Genomic DNA, 15,332 nt, shown 5'->3' on the forward strand with positions numbered 1-15,332 from the left:
GTGATTCAAACTTATAATTATAATCATGTATATATATGAATTCAAATATACTTATAACTAATACTTCTTAAAATATACACTTATATACTTGTTAAAGTTATATATGTTTATTTTTACTTTTGATCCTTCAAGCTTTAGTTATATACTTGTTTCAGTTGCACAAATCCTTCTATTATTGAAATTATGTGATTAAGCTCCCTGTAGTCTTCTATATTATATACTTATCTGACATTGTAATTAACAGAAACCATGATACTTAATGGATAAAAATTTGTACCTAAAGTCAATTGCTTAATTACATGTTGATGTTTATAATTATTTTTTATATAAGAATTCACATGCATATATACTATTAGTAACATCTACTGCTGATAAAAAAAAGAATACTAACATGTACTTCATGAAAACTTGCAATTTCTTTTTAAATGAAAACAAAACACCAACATACTTTTTATAACATTGAAAAACAATACTAAATATATTAAGAATGATGACAATATATAAAATTTATAAAGTATAACATAATATGTATGAAAAACTACAAGTTATTGCATTGATTTTACTTTAATTGTTGGGTGTGAATTTGTAATTACAATTATAATCCAGTTAAATAGTGTTAGAAAATACTTTGTACTTTTTTTAATAAAATAATCACATAAAAATTGTATTACCAGCTAATTTGGAGATTATTCTTGAAATAATCTTGAAATAATTTCTAATGAAATTACAGTGCAAGATTAGGCAAAAAAAAATTCAATTAACTATGTAATGCAAAAGTGGTCCCCAACAGCTCTTTGTTGGTTGAATGAGAAAATGCTAAATCAAAAGAATTTCTATATTTTTCATTCAATAATGTATGTCACTTTGAATACAATCATCAGCAAAAATGGCGGCAAAAGTAACATCTACTATTTATACCATCGTCCTCATCCTCAGGTGTAGGAAATTTTTTGGTCAAACAGAAGCTAAATCTTGTTTACATCACTAAAAAGAAGAACTGAATCAATACACAGTAAGTATTGGAAATAAAATTGGTTAAATGAAACCAAAAGTAATGCAGCACTGCTATTCAACTAAGAGGTTCACGCATCATCTGCTCTCTGGTCAGGAGGAGGAGTACCCGCAAGCCAACCCCACACACCACCTGAACTCTCCCTCTGTTTTGCATTTAAGGCAGCTTGCTCTGATGCAGCCTTCTGCCTCTGGAGGAGCTCCAGCTCCTTCTGTAATGTCCCAATGGTCTGGAGCTTCTGACCTAATTCAGCAACCTCCACCTACATTCTCAAATATTATTTTTCAGTCCAACAATAATAACAAGTACAAATTCGTTCATATAAAAAAAAGTGACAAATAACAAAATTTTAAAGCAGACTAGGTGGTAATTAGATCACTTCAAAAAAATATTTGCCCATAATCAGTGTTATCATATGTTATTAAACACTTGAAACTGTCACCTAGTTTTGTAGACAATATGAATTTTTTTGAAAATCAAATTTTTGTCACATGAATAGTTTACATTAATGTTTTATCCATCAGATTAAATGGTGCACCATGTTTGTCCAATAACTTTCATTCAATCACCTACCTAAATACAATCCAATTCTAAAACACTTGAAGACCAACATGGACAAGACTCAAAAGCACTATGCATACCTCCAGTTTGAAACACCTCGATTGCTCAGAAGCAAGCTGACCACGAACTGACTGGAGCTCCTACATTATCAGCACAAAATAAAAGTTTAAGGAGACTATGGAGGAAAATAGAAAGCAAGAGATATGACTGAATCTATGTATCAGTATATATATACAGTAGAGTGTATTATTCTATGGTGTGGGTAATAATTACAAAGAAAATACCAAATTATGTAATCCTAACTTGTCTATTTATATCAATTAAAATACCTAACAATATCTAATAACTGCCTAATTATTATCATTAAACATATCAACATTTCCTTAGAAGTTTGAGTATATAAATTGTATGTACTGAGCTTGATGCAACATACAATCAATTAAAGGACCAGTAAAATATTTGAAGACATTTAACGACTGGTGTTGACAAAATCAATGATATCACATGATAAGATCATCTCTCTATTGAAGAGAAATCTACTTCAATGTCTTTATTTGTCTCGTGGAATAATAGATTTCAAACTATGTGCTACATACACAGACTAATTATTACAAATGGGCATTATTTATGCAACATCTCTCCAATTGAATGAAGTTTTTACTCAATACTCAACTTCTGCACTAGATTGAGCAACATTATTTTTCTTATATCTTTCAAGAAATCAACTAACCCTTATATTACATAACTTGAGTATAAAACTTTTTTTCCTATGGTTTGCTCCTCTAATTTATTTCACAACTAAATGATATCTATCACAAAGTCTTTCACAACAGAAGTAAAAAAATCAACATATTCATTGACTGCAAAGGAAATATCTGGTCAGGTGGCAATGACATAATTCAGGTTCCAAAGTAGTCACTTGTACTTCTCTGGATTTAAAAGTGGCTCCTGTGATGTGGTAGAAGTTTGGAATTGGAATCCATGGCCATGTCAATAGCCTTAGCTTCACCAGTTTTGTTTTCACCAGAGTATCCATTGCATACTTTGGTAATTGATAATAATGCTACTTTCGGTTTGTGCTGCTACCTATATCCCCAAGAAAGTAATGGAGTACTAGGATCTTTTGTTGAAAATGGTGACATACTTTAATTAGGTGGACCTGATCATTACCTATAATAACAATGTTGTCAACTTAAACAACAAGTAGATAGATACATCTTGCAGTGAAATGGTGATAGAAGGCTGAGTGATAAGAGATACCGAGACATGCATGCTCAACTACGAAACCATAGTACTGAATCTACCAAATCATGCTTTGAGAGAATATTTGAGTCAAATTTAGGAATTTGACCTATAGACTCCCCAGAATAACAAATCTTGGAGGTTGTACCACAAACTTCAAAGGGGTCACCATGGAAAAAGACATTATTGACTAAGTTGGTATAAAGGTGGATGACAAATATCAGTTATGTACAAGAACAAACTTGACAAGAGACATTTTATCTACAGGAGAAAAAGTAATAACATAATCAAGTTTGGACACCAATAACCTTTGTCACCAAGTGAGCAATCAATTGCCCCATCGAGGTCAATTGTGGTAATGTTTCTCATCAGTTTTGGGGTGATGTTCTTTTTGCTTGTTATCTCACTCACTAACCGGATACCCTCTTTGATGTTCAACAATAAAATACCTCTATTTTATTTTCCCATTAAAATCTTCACTCTCTAATTCCTCGCTCTTTGGGTTCACAAGTTTGTCATAATCATAGTCCTGATCCTGCTAAAATTGCTACTTGTTCTCACAATGGTTAGAATTACTCTCCTTCACATAGTTGTTACCTAGTCTCAACAAATATTAATTTATTTTAATCTATTTCTTTCACAGGTTTCCACCTGAGTTTGAGTCTGTTTTAAAGCCTTACTTCCTAATCTTCCTTTTCTTATTTGAATCATCTCTACCCAACCATATATATCTATTGGTCCACCTGATCCACAGGAGAATCCATCTCTTTCACCTACATTGCAAGTGTGTTACTGTCGACTTCATCCTCCTCCTCCTCTACTTGATGTTGGGAAAACTTTTGACTCACCCCAGGCCTCCAGCCCTCTTACACAACACTAATCTTCCTATTGCTTTTTGGAATGATATTTGTTCTACTTGTAATCCCTCACCCCCATCATGTCACATTAAGCTATCATTTTCTGTTGCCTCCCCCCTATATTTGTCTCTGTCTCTATTCCAAAGATGGCAGGTGAAACTCTAATACCATGTTGCGAAAGAAACCAAGAAGCATGACTAAATCCGTTTGTAAATGCACACTACAAAATGTATTACTATTAAGTGGCTAATAATTACAGAAAAATAATTTCCATAACTAAGGATATCTAACAATATGCAAAAGTTACCGTAATAAATTTATCTAACTAGCACCTTTTAAGTTCAATGATATAGTTCAGACTTCATTAATAAATATAACAGCCAAGAATTTTCCCATTCAGTGGAGCTCAAAAATCTGAATCAAACAACACCATAATATTCTATCATGAATAAATAATGGACCTGAACCTTATTGATAGAAAACATTTAATTTTGGCTTATACAATGATAGGCTAAGACCCTTAATTAGTAGGATCTATCAAAGGAGAGCTAGGAGAAGGGCAGAGGATAATAACCTCAGAAGTTAGTAGAAAGACAGGTTGAAACAGAATGATGAGCGATGACTAACTGTCTATTATTTTAGTTAGTGATAGGAAGAAATAAATAGGAGAAGAGGAGAAGATTGAGTATCATATCACATTGTGGACAAATGTGGGAGAGGCCTGGATCTTTCAAAAATATCCAGGAAAATCTTTATTCGATCTATTTATTACCTGATTTTTTACTGTTTTATACTGGATCGGAGAGTAGGGAAGTAGGGTTTCCTTTCAATTTTTCCCTTTCTACTCTGAATCAACCAGTTCAATCATACACCCCATTCTGCTTGGGTCTCTGACCCAACCGACTGATCCTAGAGACCAAGAGACAAAATAAAGCAGTATAGTTAACAGATAATGGAGGGAGTGTTGCCCAGTAACTCATAGCTCTGGAAAGAAAAAGGGCAATGGAATAGTTTCTCTAGAATTCTAATTTTTATTTGCTGTTAATCATTAGCCACTTCAGTGCTTGATTCCTCAACTGAATCCATTCCTGACTAATCCAAACTAGAAAAGGAACTTCAACCACTAAGGTAGTTTACCTTGTAAAGGTCGGTGTTACGAGACTCAGCTTCTGCCAGCTCTTGCTTTAATTGAAGAGCATGCTGCTTCTCCTTGCCGAGTGATGATTCCAACTCTTCTTTCTCAGCCTTCAGGACTGATATAACATCACCTTTGGATTTCTGTATGACAGCAACATATGAAAGCAGTTACTGACAGGAAAAAAGATGAAATGGCATAAATTAGAATATGATATGCTTTTTGGGGATATAAATGAGGGGCTTAGGCAAGAACTAGACAGGAATAACATGGAAGAGGCCAAGTGTGTTAAATCATGAAATGCATACCACAGATTGGAGGGGGGCAGTCTAAGCAATTCGGACTTATAATGCAAAAATGAGCATAAATTTCAAGTCCATTAGCTACTTGAGGAGGGAAAGAGAATACATATATATAATTGTATGCATTAGTGTAGTTTGAACTTTGGAGTTTGTTACGAACTAATATTTCCTTCTTCATTATGTTGGCAATAAGAGAAAAATCACGCACTGCCACAATAACATGAGCATACTATACTGTGTTGTTACTTTGTGAAATTCAAAGTGACAAAGAAACAAATGGATTTATAATTTAGCAGGCTAGGGTCAGGGTTTTATGACAAAGTCAAGGCTAAGGAACTACATGGGTTGAGTTGGGTTGAAGGTTTCTTTAGGGTAGGGCAGGGAAATGATTGGTTCAAAACCTTACGATGATGATAAAAGTCCACAAAGTGAGAAGTGTTGGTGCCGTAAAAAGCAAACTGAAAGGCATGTCTAACTGAATTTGGCCAATTATACAATTAGAACTTTGTTAAAAAAACCCTTTAATAGAAGTCTAGATTCGTGCAAGGTTATAAATAGAAGAGAAAAAAAAAGAGAACAATATGACAAGTGTTTAGATATTGGATTGTGAGCCAAACACATGCAAACAGAAAAATAGATATCTTGTTAAACCAAATTCAAAAGATAATAATATTTATAAAGTAGAGAACCACAATTGAAATTTCAAACAAACATGAATGCAGGAACAAGGAGCTTCTTAAAACCAGAAATAAATAATGTAATCCTTTGCAGTAATACATACAGCTGGACCTACACTGTCCAAGACAACTTCCCAATTTTTCCCTTCATGGCCAACTTCAAATTCAGACTCCGCATCTCGGGTAGCATTTGTGGCATTTGGGATAGCTGAAACACTATCTGGTACTGAATTTTCAATTATTGTGGATTGCAGTGTTGATTTGTGGCTTGGTTTAAGAACATATACCTGAATGCAGTAAACCAAATCAGATGAGGAAGAAAATATAAAAGCAAAAGCAAAGGAGAACAGAAACAGAGGCAAAGGTTTGAAATAATATTTACTTCATTGTTGTAACGTCCATTATACCCTCCAAAAGATATAAGTACATCTTCGCCATTATTCGAGCTTACAACCAAACTCAATCCCTGCAACAGGAACCATCTTAATTACCTTAATCCAATGGCAATAGAAACATAACCTTATGTTATGAAAGCACAGCATGCAGTTAACAAGGATCAGTACTCTAGTTAGATTTTGTATCACATACAGCATTGTTAAAATACATAGATAAAATACCTCACTGGCAACAGGAACTCGTCCTTGAACAGAAGTTACCACTGACCAAGCCAGTGTAGACATATTCAGTACAGCTGTTTCAGAGACCCCTGCAGAATAACATGGAATATATAATATATAGTGAAACAAGACTGCAACATAAGTGTCCTGAAATCCATAACATAATAATACGTAAATTTACAACCAAGGTAACCAACTAAGCCATGTAGATGCATAAAAACCAGCCCAGAATTTATTACTCTTCAGTGATCCCAATAAAATGGCAATGCTTTCCTCTATAACTTTCTTTCACAATGAAACAGTGCATTAACTTTCGCATAAATAAGCACTTTTGTCATTGCGTCAATGCATGCTTAATCAAAGCTTTTACACTCTTTACGCTTTTACACTCTTTACTGTCCTTTCAGTGCCATAAACTCATATCTGTTACCCTATCTTCAAAGTATGTTGCAAGGATCAAGAGAAAAAATGTGTCAACTAACCTCCATCTATGCAGGAAATATACAAAACCGGAGAGAAACTAAAGAATAGAAGGTGAAAACTATAGCAAATTGGCACATGTGGCAATTGTAAGTTTGATTTATTTACTATCTCTATTTTCCAGAAAGCATTCTGAAGGGGCCTCCAAGAAACCACTTTGGGGAATAGGTAGGGGGCTAGATCATTTTGCTGAAAGGCCAAAATACATTACGAAGCCACTATTTCGACAGAAGCAACTTCTTTAATACCCAAATGCATTTTGAATGTAATTGATGTAATTGTCCTTACTAAAAATGTATTTACACAGAAAGCCGTGTATTTTATATTATTTTAACAATTTCACACTCGAGCAATATTAACTAATCTAAAATTATAAGTGAACAACCCCAGACAAGATAAAAGCAGAGTATATTTAGCGAGACTAAAATAAAAACTAAATAAAAGTGATGTGCCACGTTGAGGTAGCTATCTTTTTCTCACTTAAGCAACATTATGCAGAGTGCAAAATCATTCCTCAATTGTAGAAAGTATAGTTCTAAGAGGCAAAAAGGCATACCACTCTTGTTGTCACCACCACCAACAATGAACCAGTTCTCCCCTACTGTCACACCAGCATGTCCAGCACGTGGTGTTGGTATTTCACCCAGCTGTGTGGGGTGAGACCATTCCATCTGTAGAGTTCACACAAATGATTAGATGGAGACAGATTTTCCACTCCATCATCTTATAGAACAAGCAATGGCCTTACAGTTTGCAAATCAAGAACATGTAAATCATTGAAGCATGTTGCATGTGAACCCCCACCAAAGATAAGTAAGTATCGCTCCACATGAACAGCAGCAGTATGATCGGACCTTGGAGAAGGCGGCACCCCACTGCCAGTTAAGACTTAGTTAGCACCAAACATCAATGTTATTTTTTCATTTTCCTTTTCTCTTTATATTGGCATGGGGAGAAAAACAACACATTCACAACTAATGAAAGGAGTAACATAATTTACAATGTATAATACCCACATCGTGGCATAAACAAAGATGACCCCACTGAACACTTTTTATGACAAGTTCTCTCCTTTTACAACATAAAACCCTTTACATTCCCCAAACCATACAACCTTCTCATCCCCATAGAAAAGGTAAAATTAGATACAAAGGAGTGTTTCAGAAAAACTACTTACACAGCATCAATTTCATCCCAGGTCATGGTTTCCAAGTCAAGAATATGCAGATCGTTCAAAAGAGTCCTCTTTGCATCTTGCCCACCAAAAATTACCAAGGTTCCCCCTACAAGGGTCACTGATTGGCCTCCACGTGATGCCTACAAAGTATATATGATTGAAGAGAACTAAACAGACCTTTAATGTACTTTTATTTCAAAATATAAAAAAAAATAGAAAAAGAGGGGGAACTACTGTCCTCCACTATTCAAAAATCATAGAACCTCCACAGTACAAATGTGATATGTCACACACTTCTAATGAGAGATAATATATAATTCTAGGATTTTGGGATCAATAAACATAAGATAACAACAGATACATACCGGAGCTTTCCCAAAAGTCTTTAGAGTTGACCATGTAGCAGTTTGAAGATCAAGCACTTTCACTGGCACAATACATAATAGTAATAAGGATACTTAGTTTTAACCTCAATAGAAAAAACAACAAACATAGGAGTTGGAGAAGAGTCACAAATGGGGTAGGGAGGGGAGCATAATTAACAGTCATGGATCAAATCAATAAACTAAGGAGAATGTTACTCTTAGAAAGGGGCCTTTAAGCCTAATTCAAAATTAGAAAAAATATTTGAAGGCAAAAAAAATTATATTACAAAGCAAAACATGGGCCTAAATGTTCAACTTAAATATGCATACAAAATTTATCACTACCAGCAATTTTGATTGGTTTTTTCCTTAAAAGTGAATGAAGAGACGGTATCATGCTTTAGTTTACTGAATAGAATAGAATACAGAACACAATTTGAGTAAGTATGCCTTAGTTATGCTTATTGTTGTCACTAAAATTAATGAAGTTTATAGGCCAATCCAAAAAAATAAATCCTGATGAAACTTCTTAATGTATCTCATTTCCTCATGTATTTATGCACAGAATGATAGATGAAGAGAACTCATATCGACAATACTGGCTAAAATAGAGCTTATATAAAGGCTTGGAGAATGCTCATCTTATAAAGCTAGATTCGGGGGCTGAGTTAGATCCAACCCAAATTCATGATAACATAGTATGACATCATTATTATACCTTGGATACTTTCAGAAGGATCTTTTGAGTGCCCTGCAACAGACAGAAGCTTATTTCCCCATGGAATCTGTAATTGAAAAAAATTCCATCACCAAATCCCACAAAATTTCAGAATTAGTACTAGCAGCCAACTACAAGCAGATTGAACACGGCTTAGATTATGCAGTTTTATGTTCAATACAAACCAAAGAATGACCAGCGCAAGGGATTGAAGTTGTTGGGGACTCATCTCCAGCCTTAGCTTCAATCTTTGACCAAGTCCAACTTCTCAAATCCAAAACCTGTATTTGTTTCCATATAGATCAAGTAAACAAAACGTAACTAAGTCAACCTGAGAGACAGATAACAAAAATCCTTTTGGTCAAGACACAGTATATAAATTGGTGGTTTCAGTCAACCTCAGAAGACAAATTGTAACACAGTCAAAATAGATGGCTTCTGGAATATGTATATTGAATGTATGCTTACATGAAGATCATTAAGGTAACGACCATTGTGATTTCCACCATATATGTACAATTTATCTTGCACAACTGCAGCTCCATGCTAAACATACAAACAACTAGACTTAGGGAAGGAAAAACCAATAGAGAATAGATCATAAACTCAAAAAATGGCAGAAAAAAAAACTAGTTTAGAATGGAATTTTATAATTTTCATATTTCACAAGAGCCAGTACCTCATATCGGGCTTTTGGACATTGTCCAGATACTGGAGGCGCAATCCATTGATCGTATACTCCAACTGAACTAAAGCCTTCCACAACAATATCTTTATCCTCTGTTCCAACTTCACTTCCATTTTGAGTGGAAATAGTCTTTGTCTCTGGATAAGAGTTTCCATTCTCAATTACTGGTTCAACTTTGGAATTATGCTGTCAAACCAGCAAGATGGAATTGGAAAGCAGGAAAAAAAGAAAAATAAATCACTACTTTGACGGTGGCAACAAAAGTGGATAAGAATATAGAGGAAGGTGTTCTTATTACAATGGTATTGACAACTTGACACCACTTAAGTTGACATGCCTCTTACATTAATCTAAATTTTAAACCTAACTATCAAATCCTAAATGTCAAATCATGGAATCTTGTAAATGACTTGCAACAAAATCACTGACTCAATTAAGTTGCATAAGAATTGCGTGCATGTCTATTAGGTATGATATGAACTGAATACTGCCATTGACCAATTGTCTTAAGGACCCAATAAATCAAAAGTTTACAACATGAGGCACAAAGTTGATGCAAAGAGCTCATATATAGTTTTATGTATTGAGTAAGTGTAATAAGATGGAAGGAGAGATTTTTGGAGCACGGAGCTGGTTATGTGGGTGGAATTGATTGTGTAGAGGTATGAGTAAGTTATAGATAAGTTGGTAATCATGGGAAGGGGGCATCATTTTGGCGGGTTTTGGTTTTGGGTTGGAGCCATTGTAGAGAGACTTCTCTATAAAGAGTTGAGCTCTTGGGAAAATCTCAGCCGAGATCGTTCTTCCTTTATTAATAAAACCTCTCCCTATTTCTATTTTTATTATTTCATATCCTACCAGGGTGAAAGGTAGTAAAAACACATTATTGAAATTATAAATTATATCAAATTTTATTTTCCAAAGAACGTCTTTCTTTTTTTAAATTATTTGACCACCACGAATACAAACAACATTCTGATCACTCGGTACTTACTCTATAAAGTTATAATACACGAATATAAACATATAACAAGTAAAGCTCACTGCAAGCCAACAGCATAACTACTACTACAGACGAAACTTATGAATAACATTTGAGAAAAACATCATAGCATTAACAGGACTCTGTATTATATATAGCTTATACTCTTAACAACACTCACATTCATTTGCACGTCTATAACAGGTTCTATAACAGGTTCTACAACAGAGTTAGATGCTCTTGAATACCAACCAGGATCTTCTTCCTACGCAACAAAAGAAATTACAAAAAAAGGTAATCAGCTAACAGCTACAATATACCAAGGAAGAGTGATTATGTAAATTATTTGCATGACCTCCAATATTTTCACAAAAAGACGCATGGCTTCAGTGGAAGACATGGTTCCAAGCTGGTTCCAACTGCATCAATAATTACTATCTTTAATAATATTCTTGATAAAATAAGATTAGGAATGCAATAGTGCATATTGCTAGTATAATACCATTAAAAAATATAATTGATAAAAGACAGAGCAGTATTCATGACAAAATATCTGCAAAATGAAAATGCAAGAAAAGCAAGGTAAAACCTTAATGACGTCAAGCAGATGCACAGAGCAAGAGCATACAGAAAGTTAAAAGCAGCAAGTGTGTTTTAAGCAAACAAACCTGGCCCATTTGCCATGCTCCACCATTTTCCATGTACTGGGTTCTGGGACGTTACAAGGTCCTACACTAGCCTGAAATAGCAAATGTTCCAATAAATTAATACGAAAGTTGTTATTTTCACTCCAGCAATATCAGCACATTTCAGAAAAAAAAAACTAATTAAACCATTGGCTGAAGAGGTAGTAATCACTAGTAAATCATCATTCCATTCCTTCATGTTCAAACTATGACATCTCTAGCTTCATCAACCTCTAGTGTGCCAAATACAAGCAACATTTTGATCACGCATTTTATCTAAACATATGTTTATCCAAAGGAAACCCAGAAAAAACAACAACCAAGCCTTATCCAACTCTATTATTTCGTAGCCAACAATTCCATTGACTTAACACCAATCAAAAAAACAAAAACACCCACATAGATCAACACAACATCCAATGTTTCCACGGCCAGTCCCCCAAACAACAAAATCATCGCCAAAACGTAACATCTAAAACATTCAACAATAAATCTAATTCACACACCACTCACATGCCATAGCCAAATTACTTGTCCCACACCCCACAAGATCAATCAGCACGAAAGAACATTTCCATAAACTACTAACGAGGTTACCATGGAGTCATACAAATCCTCTCCATTTCAATCCAATCCATCAATCCCATTCACCAACGAAACCAGATCTAATCAATCAATATAGAATGGCATCACCGACAAGAAGACAATGAAGCGAAATCCAAAAACCAAAAGCGAAATCCATATTGAAAGAGCGTGCAAGAGGCATAATGCAGTGCAGATGGTTAAGGTTATTGAGGTGGTACCTGCTGGTATAAGCTGTATAGAAGAAGAGAGGTAGACTTAGCGAATTTGGAAGTGAGGGTTTTGGTTGGAGAGGTGGATCCATCAAATCCCACGTAAGAGGCCGCAGCGTAGAACCGCTCTGGGTATTGCAGACCAGAACTTGCTCTCGCCATCCCCATCGACATCGCAGCTTCAGATCCACCAATTCGCTTCACTTGGAACAAAATTAACTCCTATAACATAGATTCAACCACACAATTGCATAAATGGCTTCAGATTGAGGATGCAGATGCAATAGGAAGGTGCCACTGGCTTATATATATCAACTTCTTCTTTCTGCGGACGCACTCTTCTTCGCAGATCCACACTCATTCTTCAACTTTCGGAAATAGCCACATACCCCTTCGCTTTTTCTTAATTTGCATGCACGTTTTTCTAAAAAGGGTTCAACACTTTCTTTTATTTTTATTAAAGGACTATGTTTTTTTCCTTAAAAAATTGTAGGATTTTTTTTTTCTAATATAAAATTTTCAGTCTTTTCGTAAATTAGTTGAAGAAAAACATATTTATCCTTTTACATTTACTTTGCTAAATGTCTTCGCTAATTATCCATGTAATAAATGAATTTACTGTAATGTAAGACTATATATCCACATATATTAGCTTTTATTATTCATAAATCTTTATTAAATAATAATATTATCAATATTTTTTATTAATTTTTTTCTCTAGACAATTAAATTATTGTGGACGAAAAAACAATTACTCCTGCAACAGCTAAATGTATAAATAATACACTTCAATGACCTAAAATAATGGTTATATATGATAATTAAACTCCACATAATGCACACTAATACAGAGATTAATCATGATTTCTGTACTAATTTATAGACTCATGTCTAATACAATTTATTTCCAAAATACGTATTTTTTATTTTTTATTTTAAAAAAACTAACTTAAATATTGGAAAATCTTATTACAAAACAAAGGTTAACTTGTGATATTTTTATTTTTTAAAAGTAATTGTAAACTTTGTAAGAACTAATTTCTGTATATTTATTTAATGTGGTAAAACTTTCAGACACTAAAAGACAAAACCCTTTTGTTTTATATTACTAAAAGATAAAAATATTTATTCATATTTTAATTTAAAATTTTAATATATATTATTGTATTATTAAAATTGGTAGTCTAGGTTTTTTTAGGCGTATAAAAGTATTTTTTTTCTTATTGAAAATATAATTGTATGAAATTGAAGAGTAGAAGTATATTTGAGCATCTTTTTGTTGTGGAGACATAATTTAATGTGAATTAAATTATGCTTGCGTCATTGTTTTGGATTTTTTGCCAACGGGAATAGTTACATTTATTGATAAAAATGAAAGAAAATTATGTAGACAGATGAATTAGCTTGTGTCGGTGATACAGGAATGAAAAATTTTAAAATTAAATTTTTAAAAAAATATTAGATGGTTGTAGTTTTTTGTTATTTTAATTTTAAAATTTTAAATGAATTTAATTGATAAGTGAAACAGTGTGAAGTTAATACACTCTAGTTAAAAAAAATTATAAATATATATTTTTAAATTATTATTATTATCATTATTCTCTATTTCTTTTTAGAAATGCTGTTTAATTTTTTTTAATATTATAACTTTTCAAATTTTAGAAAAATATTGACAACATGTTTCTATTTTATTCTTTTCATTTTTACATTATATGCAAACGAATTAAAAACTAGACAAGATATAAGGACATAAATAAATAAATAAAAATTAATAATGTTTTTGAGTTTAAAAATGTCAGTTAAATAAAATATCTGTAACATGTATTTATTATTTAAAGAAAACAAAGTATTTTTTTTAACATTAAAGGAGAATGTAGTATAATTTAAGTACTTTCCAAAAAGGAAAATTATTACTTTATCTATTTCTCTATTATTACCACTTCTCTTTATTATTATTTTAACCCCTTCCTAAAACACTAAATGTATGCTATTGACATTTTATTTTTAAGATTTATTAAAAATACTTAGTAATAATAGATAAAATGCATAATATAAAATATAATGACTGAAATTAAATAATACAATTAAAATAACGATATGTAAATACAAAATTACATGAGTTTATAAACAATAATAGATATTTGACACCTAAATATTTTATGAAAAAATAATATATGTATATACATATATTATTAAAAAAATCTCTTTATTATTTAGTAATGTTTAACTTTTCAATATCATATTTCCATTTCTATTTACTAACTAATTATCAATGTATTGATGATATTTAATTTTTATGTTAATTAACTAAATATATATTTACAAAAGTAACATTGATTTTGAAATTAAGTTATTTATGAAATATTCCCTTACTTATATATATATATATATATATATATATATATATATTAGTTGAAAATTCAGTAAGCTTCAACTATAAAATATGTTGTCAATATATCTCTTATTTGATCAAATAGGTAATTAATTGTTGGCATCTATGATTATTCAATATTAATATAAAATGATTTTACACTCATCATTTAAGCACTAACCATTAGTCGTATGACATTTAATATGATTACTTTGAAATCAATAAATTTATCATATATAATAGTTTATGATTAGATAATGTACTTCCTATTTTATAATTGACTAACCAAAAAATTAAATTTTATTTTTACCTTTCAATAAAGTTTTATTTTTACCGATTTATTATTACATTATTTAATCAAAGTAATGAATTTAAAAAATATATATATATTTTAGTAGAACTATCTTAAAAAATGATGTATTTATTATTATTTTTAATATGTGTGAGAAAACTTAAATTACAATAGGACAAAGGAAATAATGTAAAAATGTCTAAATTGTCAATACATAACACATGTATATCATAATTTTTACTTGTATTTTGAAAAACATATGATAAAACAAAGCAAAGTGATAATATATATAATGAAACTTCAAATAAAATGTCCCAACAAATTTCCAGCATATATAGCTAAAAAGGGAATGTGAGTGAATTTGAGAGTTGCAGTG

At 32.2% G+C, this 15,332-nt stretch overlaps 1 protein-coding gene across 2 annotated transcripts; it reads right to left on the reverse strand.

The window, feature by feature from the left end:
* Positions 1 to 817: 817 nt before the first annotated feature.
* Positions 818 to 12,719, reverse strand: LOC137831687 (acyl-CoA-binding domain-containing protein 4). 2 transcript variants are annotated; one of them, XM_068639467.1, is made up of 18 exons: positions 12,303 to 12,719; positions 11,482 to 11,552; positions 11,169 to 11,232; positions 10,995 to 11,078; positions 9,823 to 10,017; positions 9,612 to 9,689; positions 9,329 to 9,424; positions 9,144 to 9,210; positions 8,426 to 8,487; positions 8,061 to 8,200; positions 7,632 to 7,758; positions 7,440 to 7,554; positions 6,404 to 6,492; positions 6,169 to 6,252; positions 5,903 to 6,073; positions 4,810 to 4,950; positions 1,654 to 1,713; positions 818 to 1,274 (listed from the first exon to the last, which is right to left on the reverse strand). In XM_068639467.1, the coding sequence occupies exons 1-18, from the start codon at positions 12,465 to 12,467 to the stop codon at positions 1,083 to 1,085; spliced, it is 2,001 nt and encodes a 666-aa protein (XP_068495568.1). In that variant the 5' UTR covers positions 12,468 to 12,719; the 3' UTR covers positions 818 to 1,082. The 2 variants fall into 2 exon arrangements, with proteins under 2 accessions (XP_068495568.1, XP_068495567.1); XM_068639466.1 differs by having other exon boundaries at positions 5,891 to 6,073; positions 12,303 to 12,711.
* Between the last annotated feature and the right edge of the window lie 2,613 nt (positions 12,720 to 15,332).

The sequence above is a fragment of the Phaseolus vulgaris genome, chromosome 6, assembly GCF_000499845.2.
Source record: "Phaseolus vulgaris cultivar G19833 chromosome 6, P. vulgaris v2.0, whole genome shotgun sequence".
Lineage (NCBI taxonomy): Eukaryota > Viridiplantae > Streptophyta > Magnoliopsida > Fabales > Fabaceae > Phaseolus > Phaseolus vulgaris.